At 47.6% G+C, this 12032-nt stretch overlaps 1 protein-coding gene and 1 non-coding gene across 2 annotated transcripts in view; one reads left to right on the top strand and one right to left on the bottom strand.

Moving 5' to 3' along the window:
- The first annotated feature begins 1893 nt into the window (after positions 1-1893).
- Positions 1894-12032, top strand: part of LPO (lactoperoxidase) — a 29133-nt gene continuing 18994 nt past the window's right edge. The window contains exons 1-3 of the mRNA XM_052658342.1: positions 1894-1930; positions 6422-6499; positions 7838-7925. Coding sequence (XP_052514302.1) covers positions 1894-1930; positions 6422-6499; positions 7838-7925 — 203 coding nt within the window. The remainder of the gene's footprint in view (positions 1931-6421; positions 6500-7837; positions 7926-12032) is intronic.
- Positions 10417-10523, bottom strand: LOC128065799 (U6 spliceosomal RNA). The gene has a single exon (XR_008201169.1). It is a non-coding gene; the product is annotated as a U6 spliceosomal RNA (small nuclear RNA).

The following is a 12032-nucleotide window of genomic DNA, read 5'->3' on the forward strand; positions in this document are numbered from 1 at the left end:
CAAAAGGAGGACCAGCCCAGTCTGGAGCTGACAGTGCCGCAGCTGCCCATTCCAAAAAAATTCAAACCTGAGATATATCGCATCATAACTTGACCAAGAGCCAGGGACAGTCAGACCTATAACCCTGACTCCAGTAGCTCACTATATGCACATAGGAAGACAGTGTTATCCTACACAGTCTTCCAGAAGGAATTTCCATCTTGTAATTGTTCAGAACCAACTATGTCAAGATTCACCTAAAGATACAGCTTCATTAACTCATAAAGCATGAAACCCAGAGTTGAGAGCCTTGAGAATCATGCACCAAAGTTCAGGGAATGGTCAGACAAAGAAAAACTTGGCTGAGAAGCAGAAATGTCTTTCAAAGAAAACAAGAAGAGCCTGCAGTCCCTCACTCGCCTTTCCTGGACAGCTGCCTTCTTTTGAGATGCCCAGCTCATTTGCCTGTATTCATCACAAGAGAAGCAGCTTCTAACTACCTTGCATCAGCCAGAGAAAAGGAATACCACTTTTTGGAAGGTAAATTCAGGGGACTGGTTGGGGGGTGATGAATTCCTGACAGTCCCCCAGAGTATTTCCAGTGCAAAGTATAATTTTATAAAGAAGTTTATATTTTAATCTGTCTGTAAAATCCATCTTCATGAAATTTTGTATTCTTTGAACCTTCCTGTTTCCTTCCTATAATGATCTAATGAACTTGATGGTGTATAACATTATAATCGGGCTTTAAATCAATAAGGTCTTGAATATTGGTGTTTTTTAATGGCTCAGCCTATAGAAGGTATGAAGTCATAGAATCCTAGGAATCATCTAAGCCAACCACTGGTTTTGCAACTAGAGTATACAAGGAAACAGGAGGTGAAGTGACTAGTCCAGAGCCACACAGCAACAGAGACAGGAATTTAATCTACCCCTGACAAGTCCAGGGCTCTTGTCATATCTCTGGTGGCCAAAATGGGACTGTATTTTGAAATTTTGATCATCCAAAAAGGGAACATTTGAAAACTATTGTAAACCTCAGAGATGAATCTCTTGGCTTCCACAGTGACAGGATGAAAACTAAAAGAGAAATCTAAAGGAAGTGGATAAAGGAATGGCTAAGTCACTTCAGTCGTGTCCGACTCTGTGTGACCCCATAGACGGCAGCCCACCAGGCTCCCCTGTCCCTGGGATTTTCCAGGCAAGAGTACTGGAGTGGGTTGCCATTGCCTTCTCCTAAAGGAATGGGGAAGAAGCCATTTATTTGTTCCTAATTTTAAGAGCTAGAGTGACAAGCCGGCTCAGAGACTGGAGTTTTGCCTTTCATGACTGCAGCAGGACCACGTAGTCAAACTGGAAAATGAGAAGACGAGGATTTGTCTTATCCAGGGTCAGTGACAGTGTACCAGCCAATCCCTGCCACTCAGCAGTTTCCTCCTGCGTGTGCCCAGAGTCACAGGGTGTTTCCTGCTGAACCTGAGTCTCCTGCAACCCACATCAGCCATTCAAAATCTTTCTTTCTGGGCTTTTCTCCGAAACTAACTCTTGACAGACGGTATATAAGGCCAGCTCCTCCAAGGAGAGAAACTCCCCCTGGCTGCCACAGGAGGCCAAGGCACTCAATAGGTAAGACTCATTGACTTAAATTTTTCCTGGTGTCTGCAAAGTTGATGATGAAATTTCCTAAAGCCTTCTCAGAAAGCTTGATACAGTAAGTCTCCTACATAGGAACCTTCAAGTTCTGAACTTTCAAAGATGGGAAGGTGCGTGCTATCAACATCAGGTGTTAGCGAAATTGCACCTTGCCCTCTATCTCCTTTATGCTGACAGTCCTTCAGCTCTACCGTCTCCCACCTCCTCTCCCTGCTCCAGTGAGTAACTCTTCTTGCCTGTTCACTAGGTGCCAGTCACTGTATGCCAGCTGTTGTACTGTCCCACTGTACTTTTCAAGGTACTGTACTGTAAGATTTCAGACGTTCTATGGTATGTGCTTTTTATGTGTTATTTGTGTGAACAGTCTTATAAACCTATTATAGTACAGTATTATGTAGCTGATTGTGTTAGTTGGGTACCTAGGCTAACTTTGTGGGGCTTATGAACAAATTGGACTTACAAATATGCTCTCAGAATGGAACTCATTCACATATAGGGGGCTTACAGTACTGGATTTGGACTTGTCATCATCCAGCACTTTCTAGTGCCAGATTCAGCTGCCACCCTGGAAGGTCATCCCTGTTTAGTGTAAGGGAGAATATTATTGAATTCATTGTGGGCAAAAGAGGCCTTTCTGAATCTAAAAAAAGAGTCATAGAATTGTAAACTCTTAGGGCTTGAAGGTACCATATTAGTCTCATCCATCCTGTTTGGGAAATAAAGCCTAAGAGAGACCATGTGTTCCACACACTCAGAAAGTTGGGGGAAAATAATACAGAATGATGCTCCATATGGTGTTCTTGAGACTGATACAAAACAATATGATCTATAGTGAAAATTTTGTGGTGTTTAAAGTGTTGTCTATCATAGCCAGGCATATCATACCTTCATCTTGTTTCTATCAGTATTATCTCATGCTATCTACAGAAGACCTGAACATCTAGTTAACCCTGAATGTCTAGTTCTAGGTGTCTCCAATGTCTTGTGGACCCTTGGTTCTTAATCAGATTTATAAATTGCAGCAGTATTTAAATGTGTTTCATCTGAGGAGAATACAGAGTGATTGAATCATGGTTGTTTTTTTTTTTTATGGAATTGGGTAACCCTGGACTTCCCAGGTGGCTCAGTGGTATAGAATCCACCTGCCAATGCAGGAGATGCAGGTTCAATCCCTGGGTCAGAAAGCTCCCCTGGAGTAGGAAATGGCCACCCACTCCAGTTTTCTTGCCTGGGAAATTCCAAGGACAGAGGAGCCTGGTGGGCCACAGTCCATGGGGTTGCTCAGTCGAAAGAGTGACTAAGCAGGCAGGTACATAACCCTATGGCTCAGGGGGATTTTTTCCTGCTGTAGAGAGCTTGATAGAGGTCTCTTTTTTCCATTTTCCTCTTGATACTGGAGCTGCTCGAAAGATCAAATAGAGTGTTCCTGGGGGTGATGGAGAGTCTGTTGGTTTCCCTTCTGGCTCATCCCACCACCATCAACAGAGCACTCGCCATTCCTTTCTCAGGGCTTCCTGCAGCCCTTTTGGTGACTTCCCAGCAAGGTCTGAGAGGCCAGCTCTGGGAGGTCATGGTGCTCAGTGTGGTCTGTATACCAGCAGCATTGACATCACCTCCGTGCTTGTTGGAAGTGCAGGCTCTCAGGCCCCTTCTGAGTTAGAATCTGCATTTAACAAGGTCCCCCAGTGATTAGTAGCCACATTAAGGTGGGGAGAAGCCTATTAAGGGACCACCACCACCCTCTCTCTCTGTACCATCCATATGCTGAACTCCTCTGCCCTGGGAATTTCATTCATTCAGTGTGTACGCAACGCCTATTGTGTGTCAACATTAGGCTTGGGCACTGAAAAAACAGCAGACGGTTCTTGAGGAGCTCAAGGTCTGGTAGGGGAAATGCATGAAAACAGTGACAGCAACTGTGAATAAAGTACTCTGGGAAGACAGAAAAAAGAATGACCTCACTTTGCCTGGACAAATCTGGTACTCTTCACAGAGAACATGGCTTTGGGCCTGGGTTTCGAAGGATGAATAGTTTATTTGGCCAAGAAGACTTTGCATAGGAAAGACTGTGAGTAAGAGGCAGAGGACTGTAGAAGAGCCTGGCATTTGAGAGGCAGAGGCTGTGGTTTTGTCTCCAGATAATGTTTCATCTATCAGGAAAAACTTTAAGCTTTGATGCAACCCAAAGGGCCTGGAAAATGATTTCTTCCTTGAGCATGATGATAAGAACGTGGGTAAATATCCAGATGTCCCAGAAGCCTCTTGGATCTGGCTGCAGACAGTGTTCCTCTGGGATCTTTCTGCACACCCGTTTCCCAATGGCATGACCTTGTGTTTGCTCAGCCTGGTGTTCTCTCCCTCGTGCTTCCTTCACACCCACCAGGAAAGATGATCCAGAGATGAAAAATAATTTAGCTTTGGCTTTGAGGTTCCCTCCCATCACTTTTCAGTGAGGGGAATATAAAGGGGGTTTCAAGGAAAGGAGAGGAGAAATGAGTCTCCGAGGACTTTTCCCTGTTCAGATTTCTCGACTTTTATTTCTTGGCCTACGATATAGTTCTTCCTCAGTCTATCTCAGCTGATGCCCTTTTCCATAGACTAACCTTTCACTTTTTGTTTTTGATATCATGAAATACGTTAGTCATTGAAAGGATAATATAATGAATACTTGTATGTGCCTCAGCTCTCTTTAAAAATCAATGATATGGTGGCTGCCAGGGCCTGGGAGAAAGGGGGATGGGGGAGTTGGTGTTTAGTGGGTACAGAGATTCAGTTTTGCAAGATGAAATAGTTCTAAAGATCTGTTGTACAACAATGTGAATACACTTAATCACTACTGTACTGTCTGGTTAAAATGATTAAGGTGGTACATTTTATGCTATGTGTTTTCACCACAATTTAAAATCAATGACGCTTTAATTCCAAATCATCACCTGTGTTTGCCTGAAAAGGCAGATTTCTGCTGGCTCAGTGGTGTCCCTGAATCACAAAGAGGAGGACTGTATTTCTTCTCAAGCCCACAGAGGTGTAAGGACAGGAGCTCACTGAGGAGTCAAACTGTTTTTCTCTTGGGTGGAAAACTGTGCCAGGGAGAATCCTGGCCAGAGAGGTATTTAGTCATACTTTGCCCTTTCTTTTCCTACAGTTAGCTTACAAAAAGCACATCCAACAAGATAAAAATCATTCAGGGGATCATCCAAGGTCAGAGAAAAAGTGACAGAGTGTAATGGAGGCTGAAACTACCTTAGAGACACGGTTCACCTTTTCTGGAGATTATCTGGAGAGTGTCTGGAAGACCGCCTAGGTGGTCTCTCAGGCAAAGCCCCAGAGCCACAGTTTCTCCTGGGGAGCCTTGAGTAGACACGGAGCAGCCCATCTGAGGTCGTTTCTGGAGTCTATCTATTGTATCTATTGAATGCAGACTACAGGGAGAACTTGTGCGCTCTTATGAACAGTCTAGATACGTGATTGTTCCATCTGGACACGTGGGTGCCTCCCAGGCTGGAGCTAGAATCTCCCCAAAAGATGCTTTTGGGGTCTGTTCCACCAAACCTAATGAACACTCTGAGCCCCAAAGCCCCTCATCAGCAAACAAAGCTGCCCAATTTTAATCTGATGACTTAGTTTAAATCACGAGTTAAAGTTCATGATGAAGGCATTGACCTAAGAGCAGGAATCTCTCCAGGCAACCTGGGACACAGCTGTGAGCTCTGCCTCAACTTTCATTTTCTTGTTCCATCAAGTCAGTTCCTGAGGGAGGGTGAAGCCCTGCCAGGTCCTGAGGGAAGGAATTGGGTGTCTGCCTCTGAGGCTCACTCCCCTGGGGCTGGGTCAGAGCAGGATGGCTTCCAGGGAGCAATATATCCTGAGGGGACAGAGGAAGGGGACCCCAAAGATGTGTTTCAGGTTTGGTAACAGCATTTGTCACTGGTCACAAGACAAGGTCAGGATCTTGGGTCAGAATCAGACGTCCTGGATCACCTGGTCCAACCCTCTCACTCAATCGGGCCAGGGGCCCAGAGGTGTTAAGTAATCTGCCCAATATCACAGAGCTAGTAGGGCGATGCATAACTACGACTCAGGCCCTTCTGACCCCAAAGCCTGAGTCCTTTTCCTTCTACCATGGCCCCTTTTATCTCCCAGTACCTAAGCATGTGCTGGGCTGTGCTTAGTCACTCAGTTGAGTCCGACTCTTTGCAACCCCATGGACTGTAGCCCGCCAGGCTTCTCCGTCTATGGGATTCTCCAGGCAAGAATACTGGAGTGGGTTACCATGCCCTTCTCCAGGGGATCTTCCCAACCAAGGGATTGAACCCAGGTCTCCCGTACTGCAGGCAGGTTCTTTACCGTCTGAGCCACCAGGGAAGCCCAAGCATGGGTCTGCACATATCGGCTTCCCAGGCAGCACGAGTGTAAAGAAACTGCCTCCCAATGAAGAAGATGAAAGAGATGAGGGTTTGATCTCTGGGTTGGGAGGATCCCCTGGAGAAGGAAATGGCAACTTACTCCAGTATTCTTGCCTGGGAAACCCCATCGACAGGGGAGCCTGGTGGGCTACAGTCCGTGGGGTCACAAGAGTTGGACATGACTAGTGACTAAAACACCACCAGCATGGTCTGCACACATGGTAGATGCTTAGTTAGTTGCTGTGGTTTCCCCTCCTTTGCTCTCATGTTATGGTGTCTGGTATTCTCTGGGTTTTCCCCGCTTTCTCATCCTCTTTCTCTGAGTCAGTCCTACCCACAGGGATTCTGCAAGGCTCACACCCTCATCCGGGGTCTTGTTTCAGCGATGTTGGTCTGTCTCAATCTTCAAGTCTTTTTGGCTTCCGTGGCCTTATTCGAGGTTGCAGCATCTGACACAATTGGTAAGTGCCACCCTGCATTGGTTTCCCGGGGCTGCGGTTACAGAGGACCACAATCTGGGTGGTTTACGACAAGAGAATTTCGTCTCCTCCAGTTCAGGAGGCTAGAAGTCCAAAATCAAGGTGTTAGTGGCCCATGCTGCTCTAAAGGCTCAAGGGGAGAATCCTTCCTTGCCTCTTCCAGCCTCTGGTGGCTCCCAGCCATCCTTGACTTACAGCTGCATGACTCCAACTCCAGCCTGCTTCTCTGGGGGGTCCTCTCGTGTGTCCTTGCCCCTTGTGATAAAGCCACTAGTCAGCGGACATAGAGCACCCTCTAATCCCGGGCCCTTATTACTTCTTCTTAAAGTCACATTCTAAGGTTTTAGCTGGACATGTATTTTGGAGGGACACTATTTAAGCCACTACACTCCCCTTGTTCAAAGACTTCATCCTGATTCCCCCACCACTCCGGACCCTAATATGAACGAAAACAAGGAAACCCACCTCTACTCTAAGCCGTCTCCTTCCCTACCTCGGGATCCTGATGATCAGCTAAGCCCTTTGAGGGACTTGCTTATGGGTCCACGTCACCAAGAACCAAACAAATCCCACAGTCCAGTATCCAGATCCAATCTGAGTGGTCACACACCTTAATCCCGTCACTGGATCCAGGGAGCCCTCTATATCCGCAGGTTCTGCGTCAGCAGATTCAATTATCAGTAGATTGAAAGTATTTTATTTTTAAGATTCCAAGGACTTCCCTGGTGATCCAGTGGCTAAGATTCCATGCTCCCAGCGCTGGGGATCTGGGTTTGATCACTGCTCAAGGAACTAGATCCCACATGCCGCAGCTAGAAGTTCACATGCCGCAACTAAAGACGCTACAGGTTGCAACCAGCACAGCCAAATAAATTAATTTTTTTAAAAAGATTCTAGAAAACACCCCTTCAAAAAAAAATGCACTCTGGCAGCTATTTACATTGCATTAAGTATTATAAGTTATCTAGAAATGATAACTTATGATTTAAAGTATATAGGATGATATGATAGATTTACAAATACATTTTATATAAAGGACATGAGCATTCTGGGGGTTCCTGGAACAAATCCCCTGTGGATACTGAGGGATGACTGTATTTTAGTGGACTCCTAAAGAGCGATATTAATACCCTACTGAGGAGGATCAGAGAGTATTCTTCTCATTCTTGGCTTTTCCAACTGGGGGATGTTTCCTAATCTTGATCTCTTCCTGCTAAGATTTGAGGAGTGGGGATAACAGCAGAGAAAGAGGGGGCCAGAGCAAAGGGCTTCTCCAAAGAGTGGCGTCTGATACCTTGCTCCTTGTTTCCCTGCTCCAAGCACAGGCCGCCAGCACCACCACCATCTCTGATGCTGTGAGTAAGGTCAAGACCCAGGTCAACAAGGCCTTCCTGGATTCCCGGACCAGGTGGGTGAGACACACACACCACGCGCGTTCCTTCCTGGGCTTCCTGTTAAGGACAAGTGCATCTAGACCAGCCCTGACAGGCCAGTAAGCCAAAGCAATTATACAGCCTGCCTTCCCACCCCTCACCTGCGAGCAGGGGCCAAGCAGGAGCAAGAGCCCACAGCTCCTAAAGTCCTCAGCCTCGAAGTTTCCTTGAAGGGGATGTCTCATCTGATCCCATGAGCACTTTCTTTCCTGTAGTTGAGGGATTCCTTGGGTCATGCCTTCCAGGGTCTCAGAAAACCGGTCAGTCGTTTTTCGTTCGTTCAGCATGACTTAGATCAAGTCCTTAGGAACAGAAACTGAGATCTGCATTCACATACAGGTGACTTACTGGGAAGCACTCTCAGGAAGCTCTAGTGGAGCGAAGGAGTGAGGCCAGATGGGTAAAAAGAAGGCCAATAAGCAGGGATGCGGTTTAAGGTCCAGCCCCAGCTGACCCTGCAGGGAGATCCAGAGTGTGGGCTGTATCTCAGAGCCTGTCCTACCTCGAGCAAGGGAGCAGAGCATTCACCTGCCAAAGGTGTCCTTGGCTCAGCCAGATGTGCTGCAAGCTTGGTACTGGGGCTGGGGTGGGGGCGGCTAGAGGATGTCGCACACTGTGTGACTCCCAGGCATTCCAGACCGGCAGCTCCCCTGACTCAGAAGCCATTGCCCAAGAAAGTTAGAGGCAGGAGCCATCAGCAGCAGCTGCACCCACAGCAGCCAGCGGAGGGGCCCAAAGGCACTCAGGGAACATACGGGACACCGGCAGAGTCAGCTACCTCCCAACCCCGTGCAGGGGCTGGGCTTCCCAGAATAAGCAGTGCAGACTGCGTCCCTGCCCTCAGGAAGCACACGCTGGAGCCAGAGAGGCAGACAAACCAGGCGATCACTTCACGGAGCTGAAAACCACCTTGCTCATCCCTCTTGCTGTCTCTTTACTGAACTTGGGGTTTCACTCCCCCTTGGCTCTTGCATCAACTCTCAAGAGGTCCCCCAACTTCTTGGCTGACTTTTAGAGGACAAGATATGCTCTGATCTCTTCTAGTCCCAAGAACAGCATCCTTTCAAGAACTCGAATATCAGCAGAAGAAGATGAAGCCCCAAGACTCTCACTTTCCTCTGCTCAGAGCTGTTGTAGACTTCAGAGGGAAGGAAGGGTCCACGATCTGTCGTCCCTTTTTCCTGGGCTTCTTGCCATCCCCCAGCCTAGGTTTCTGACTTAGGGGTTAAGCTGAGGGGAGGAAGGAGAGATATAGGATGACAAAGCCTAAATCACTTGGATAATGTAGTGCCTGGAGGTGGGGTGGGGAGATCAGAAGTCCTTCCCTCCTTGGGCACTTTCGGCTCTCATACACTCTGCTGCCAAGCCTCTGACCCAGAGAAGTATCTGACCAGTAGCTCACAGCTCCAAGCTGCAGCCCGGGAGCTTGTGGCTCCCTCCCTAGTCCCTCGCGTATCACCTTGACCCAGGTCCTCTTTAAAGAGGCTCCAGAAGACCAAACAGTTTTTCAATGCAGGACCCTGGTGTGTCTCCCTTTGCCTGGCAAAGCAATAAAATTACCCTTTTCTACTTTACCCAAAACTGTCTCCGGGATTTGATTTGGGACCACTGTACAGAGAGGGGCTTCCCAGGTGGCTCAATGGTAAGGAATCTACCTGCCAATGCAGGAGACGCTGGTTCCATCCCTGGGTCAGGAAGATCCCCTGAAGAAGGAAATGGCAACCCACTCCAGTATTCTTGCCTGGAGAATCCCATGGACCAAAAAAAAACAAACAGAGCCTGGTGGGCTACAGTCCATGGGTCACCAAGAGTCAGATATAACTGAGCACGCACACACAGGTACGCGCAGAGGGCTGAAAGCTTTGCCCTGCCGCTGGAGGCTGTGTGGATTCAGGGCCCAGCGCCGGCCTGTCTGGCTTACTCTGCTGTTAGGTGCACAGTGCCAGCCACCTCCTCTTTTCTTGTTTTCTTTTGGCTCTTTGGGCAGGTGTCAGCCACCAGCCACAACTCCAGGACACACCGCAGCACCCTCTTCTTTTTCACTTTTTTTAAAATTAATTTTTATTGGCGTATAGTTGCTTTACAATGTTGTGTTAGTTTCTGCTGTATAGCACAGTGAATCAGCTATATGTGTCATCTATCCACTCCTTTCTGGATTTCCTTCCCAATTAGGTCACCACACGTCATTGAGTAGAGTTCCCTGTGCTATGCCCTTCGTTCTCATTAGTTACCTATTTTATACATAAGGTGTATATATATCAGTCCCAGTCTTCCAATTTGTAACCTCCTCCCCCTTGGTATCCATAAGTTTGTTCTCTACATCTTGACTCTGTTTCTGCTTTGCCAATAAGCTCATCTGTGCTGTTTTTCTAGATTCCACATGTAAGTGATATTATACAATATTTGTTTTCCCTCTTTCTGATTTACCTCGCTCTGTATGACAAGGGTAAAAATCTGTCTCTAGGTAAAAATATGGAACCTTTCACAAATTTGCTTGTCATCCTTGTGCAGGGGCCATGCTAATCCTTTCTGTATAGTCCCAATTTTAGGATATGTGCTGCCAAAGTGAGCACCTGTCCTCCTTGTAAGGACCTTATCATGGGACTGAGAGCAAAGAGGAAGCCCCACAGTGGTGGGAGGGAAATGTCCGGTATTTCAGCCACTGTCTCCCAATGAACCTTGTCTCTCCCTAACGTCAACCCTTTTATAGCCCAAGGTGGGGGTACACTAAAAGCCACAAAATCCGTGTTCAGCACCTCCTTTTTGAGTCATGCTGGCCAGGATGAGCAGCCCTGCCTTGGAACTCATCCCCACTGGTTAGTTCCTGGATTTGGGGACCTCATGGAGACATAATCACATTTAAACATTTTGTTCACAAGCAAACAAACAATCCAGCGCCCCACAAACTGTGATGAGGACAATGAAGGAAATAAACAGAGCAGTGGCTGCTACTCTAGCTGCAGGGAGCAGGGAAGCCTGATGGAGGATGAGAAGGAACAGGCCATGTAGCGAGCCAGGGGCTAGCATTACAGGGCCTGGGGGCAGTGCAGGAAAGAGCTTTGGGTGCAGAGGACACGGAAAGAAGGCCATGCTGGTGGTGGCGGTAGGAAAAGAGGACACACAGGTGGAGCCTGAGAGGCACAGGGTCAGAGGCAGAGCAGCGCCTTGGAGGGGCTGGGGGAGAAGGGGAGGGATCAGGCATGACAGTTCATGGGTGTGGGCTCTCCTTTGCAGGTGATGAAAATGTCTGGGAGCTAGACAGAGGCAAAGCTCACATAATGCCATGAGCATGTACGCTATAAGACCATGGATTCAGGTACGCCACAGGGTGAGCCAAGAAAGTGCTTAAATCAGAGTAGCCTGGTCTGCTTTTCATTCGAAAAAGCTCCCTCCTGCAGCCAGGTGGAGAATGGATGGGAGGAGGACAGGAGGGGAGGCAGTAGTCTGCTGCAAGCATCCAGATGGGGGAGGGTGACGACTAGGACGAGGGCAGAGGCCTGGAGATGGAAAAAGAGTTCCTCCACAGCCCTGCCTGCTCCCCTGGAGCCCAGGTCGGCCTGCTTGTCCAAGTCACCCCTCCGGCTGAGACACCAGGCCCCTGCGTGCTAGAAGTAGAGTTAACGACTTGATCCACAGGGACAGGCCAGGAGTCACAGCCTGTGAAGTGTATCCCAAAAGCAAGGTTGTCTTCCTGAGAGTTTGAGCCACTTTCAAAATTTCAGAGTCTTCGAGCCGTAAAGATCATCTCACAGGACCCCTCATCTCACACAGGAGTGGGGAGAGGGCTCTCATGCAGGTCTTCACCCACCTCACCTGTTTAGTAGTAAAAGTCTATTTCCTCTGTTTTTCCAGACTGACTACATTCTATTGACCTGTCTTTGATTCTGTCTTCTTATGTCCACCTGACTGCTGGGTCTAGCCAACAAGCTTTTAATTTCAGTTAGGGTGTTTGCAGGTCTATAATTTCGACTTGTTGTTTTCTTTTAATAAATTCTACTCTTTTTTTCAAACTTGAAACTTTTTATTTTGTACTGGGGTATATAGCCAATTAACCATGTCGTGGTCGTTTCAGATGAACCGCA

The sequence above is a fragment of the Budorcas taxicolor genome, chromosome 19 (assembly GCF_023091745.1).
Source record: "Budorcas taxicolor isolate Tak-1 chromosome 19, Takin1.1, whole genome shotgun sequence".
In the NCBI taxonomy this organism is placed as follows: Eukaryota; Metazoa; Chordata; class Mammalia; order Artiodactyla; family Bovidae; genus Budorcas; species Budorcas taxicolor.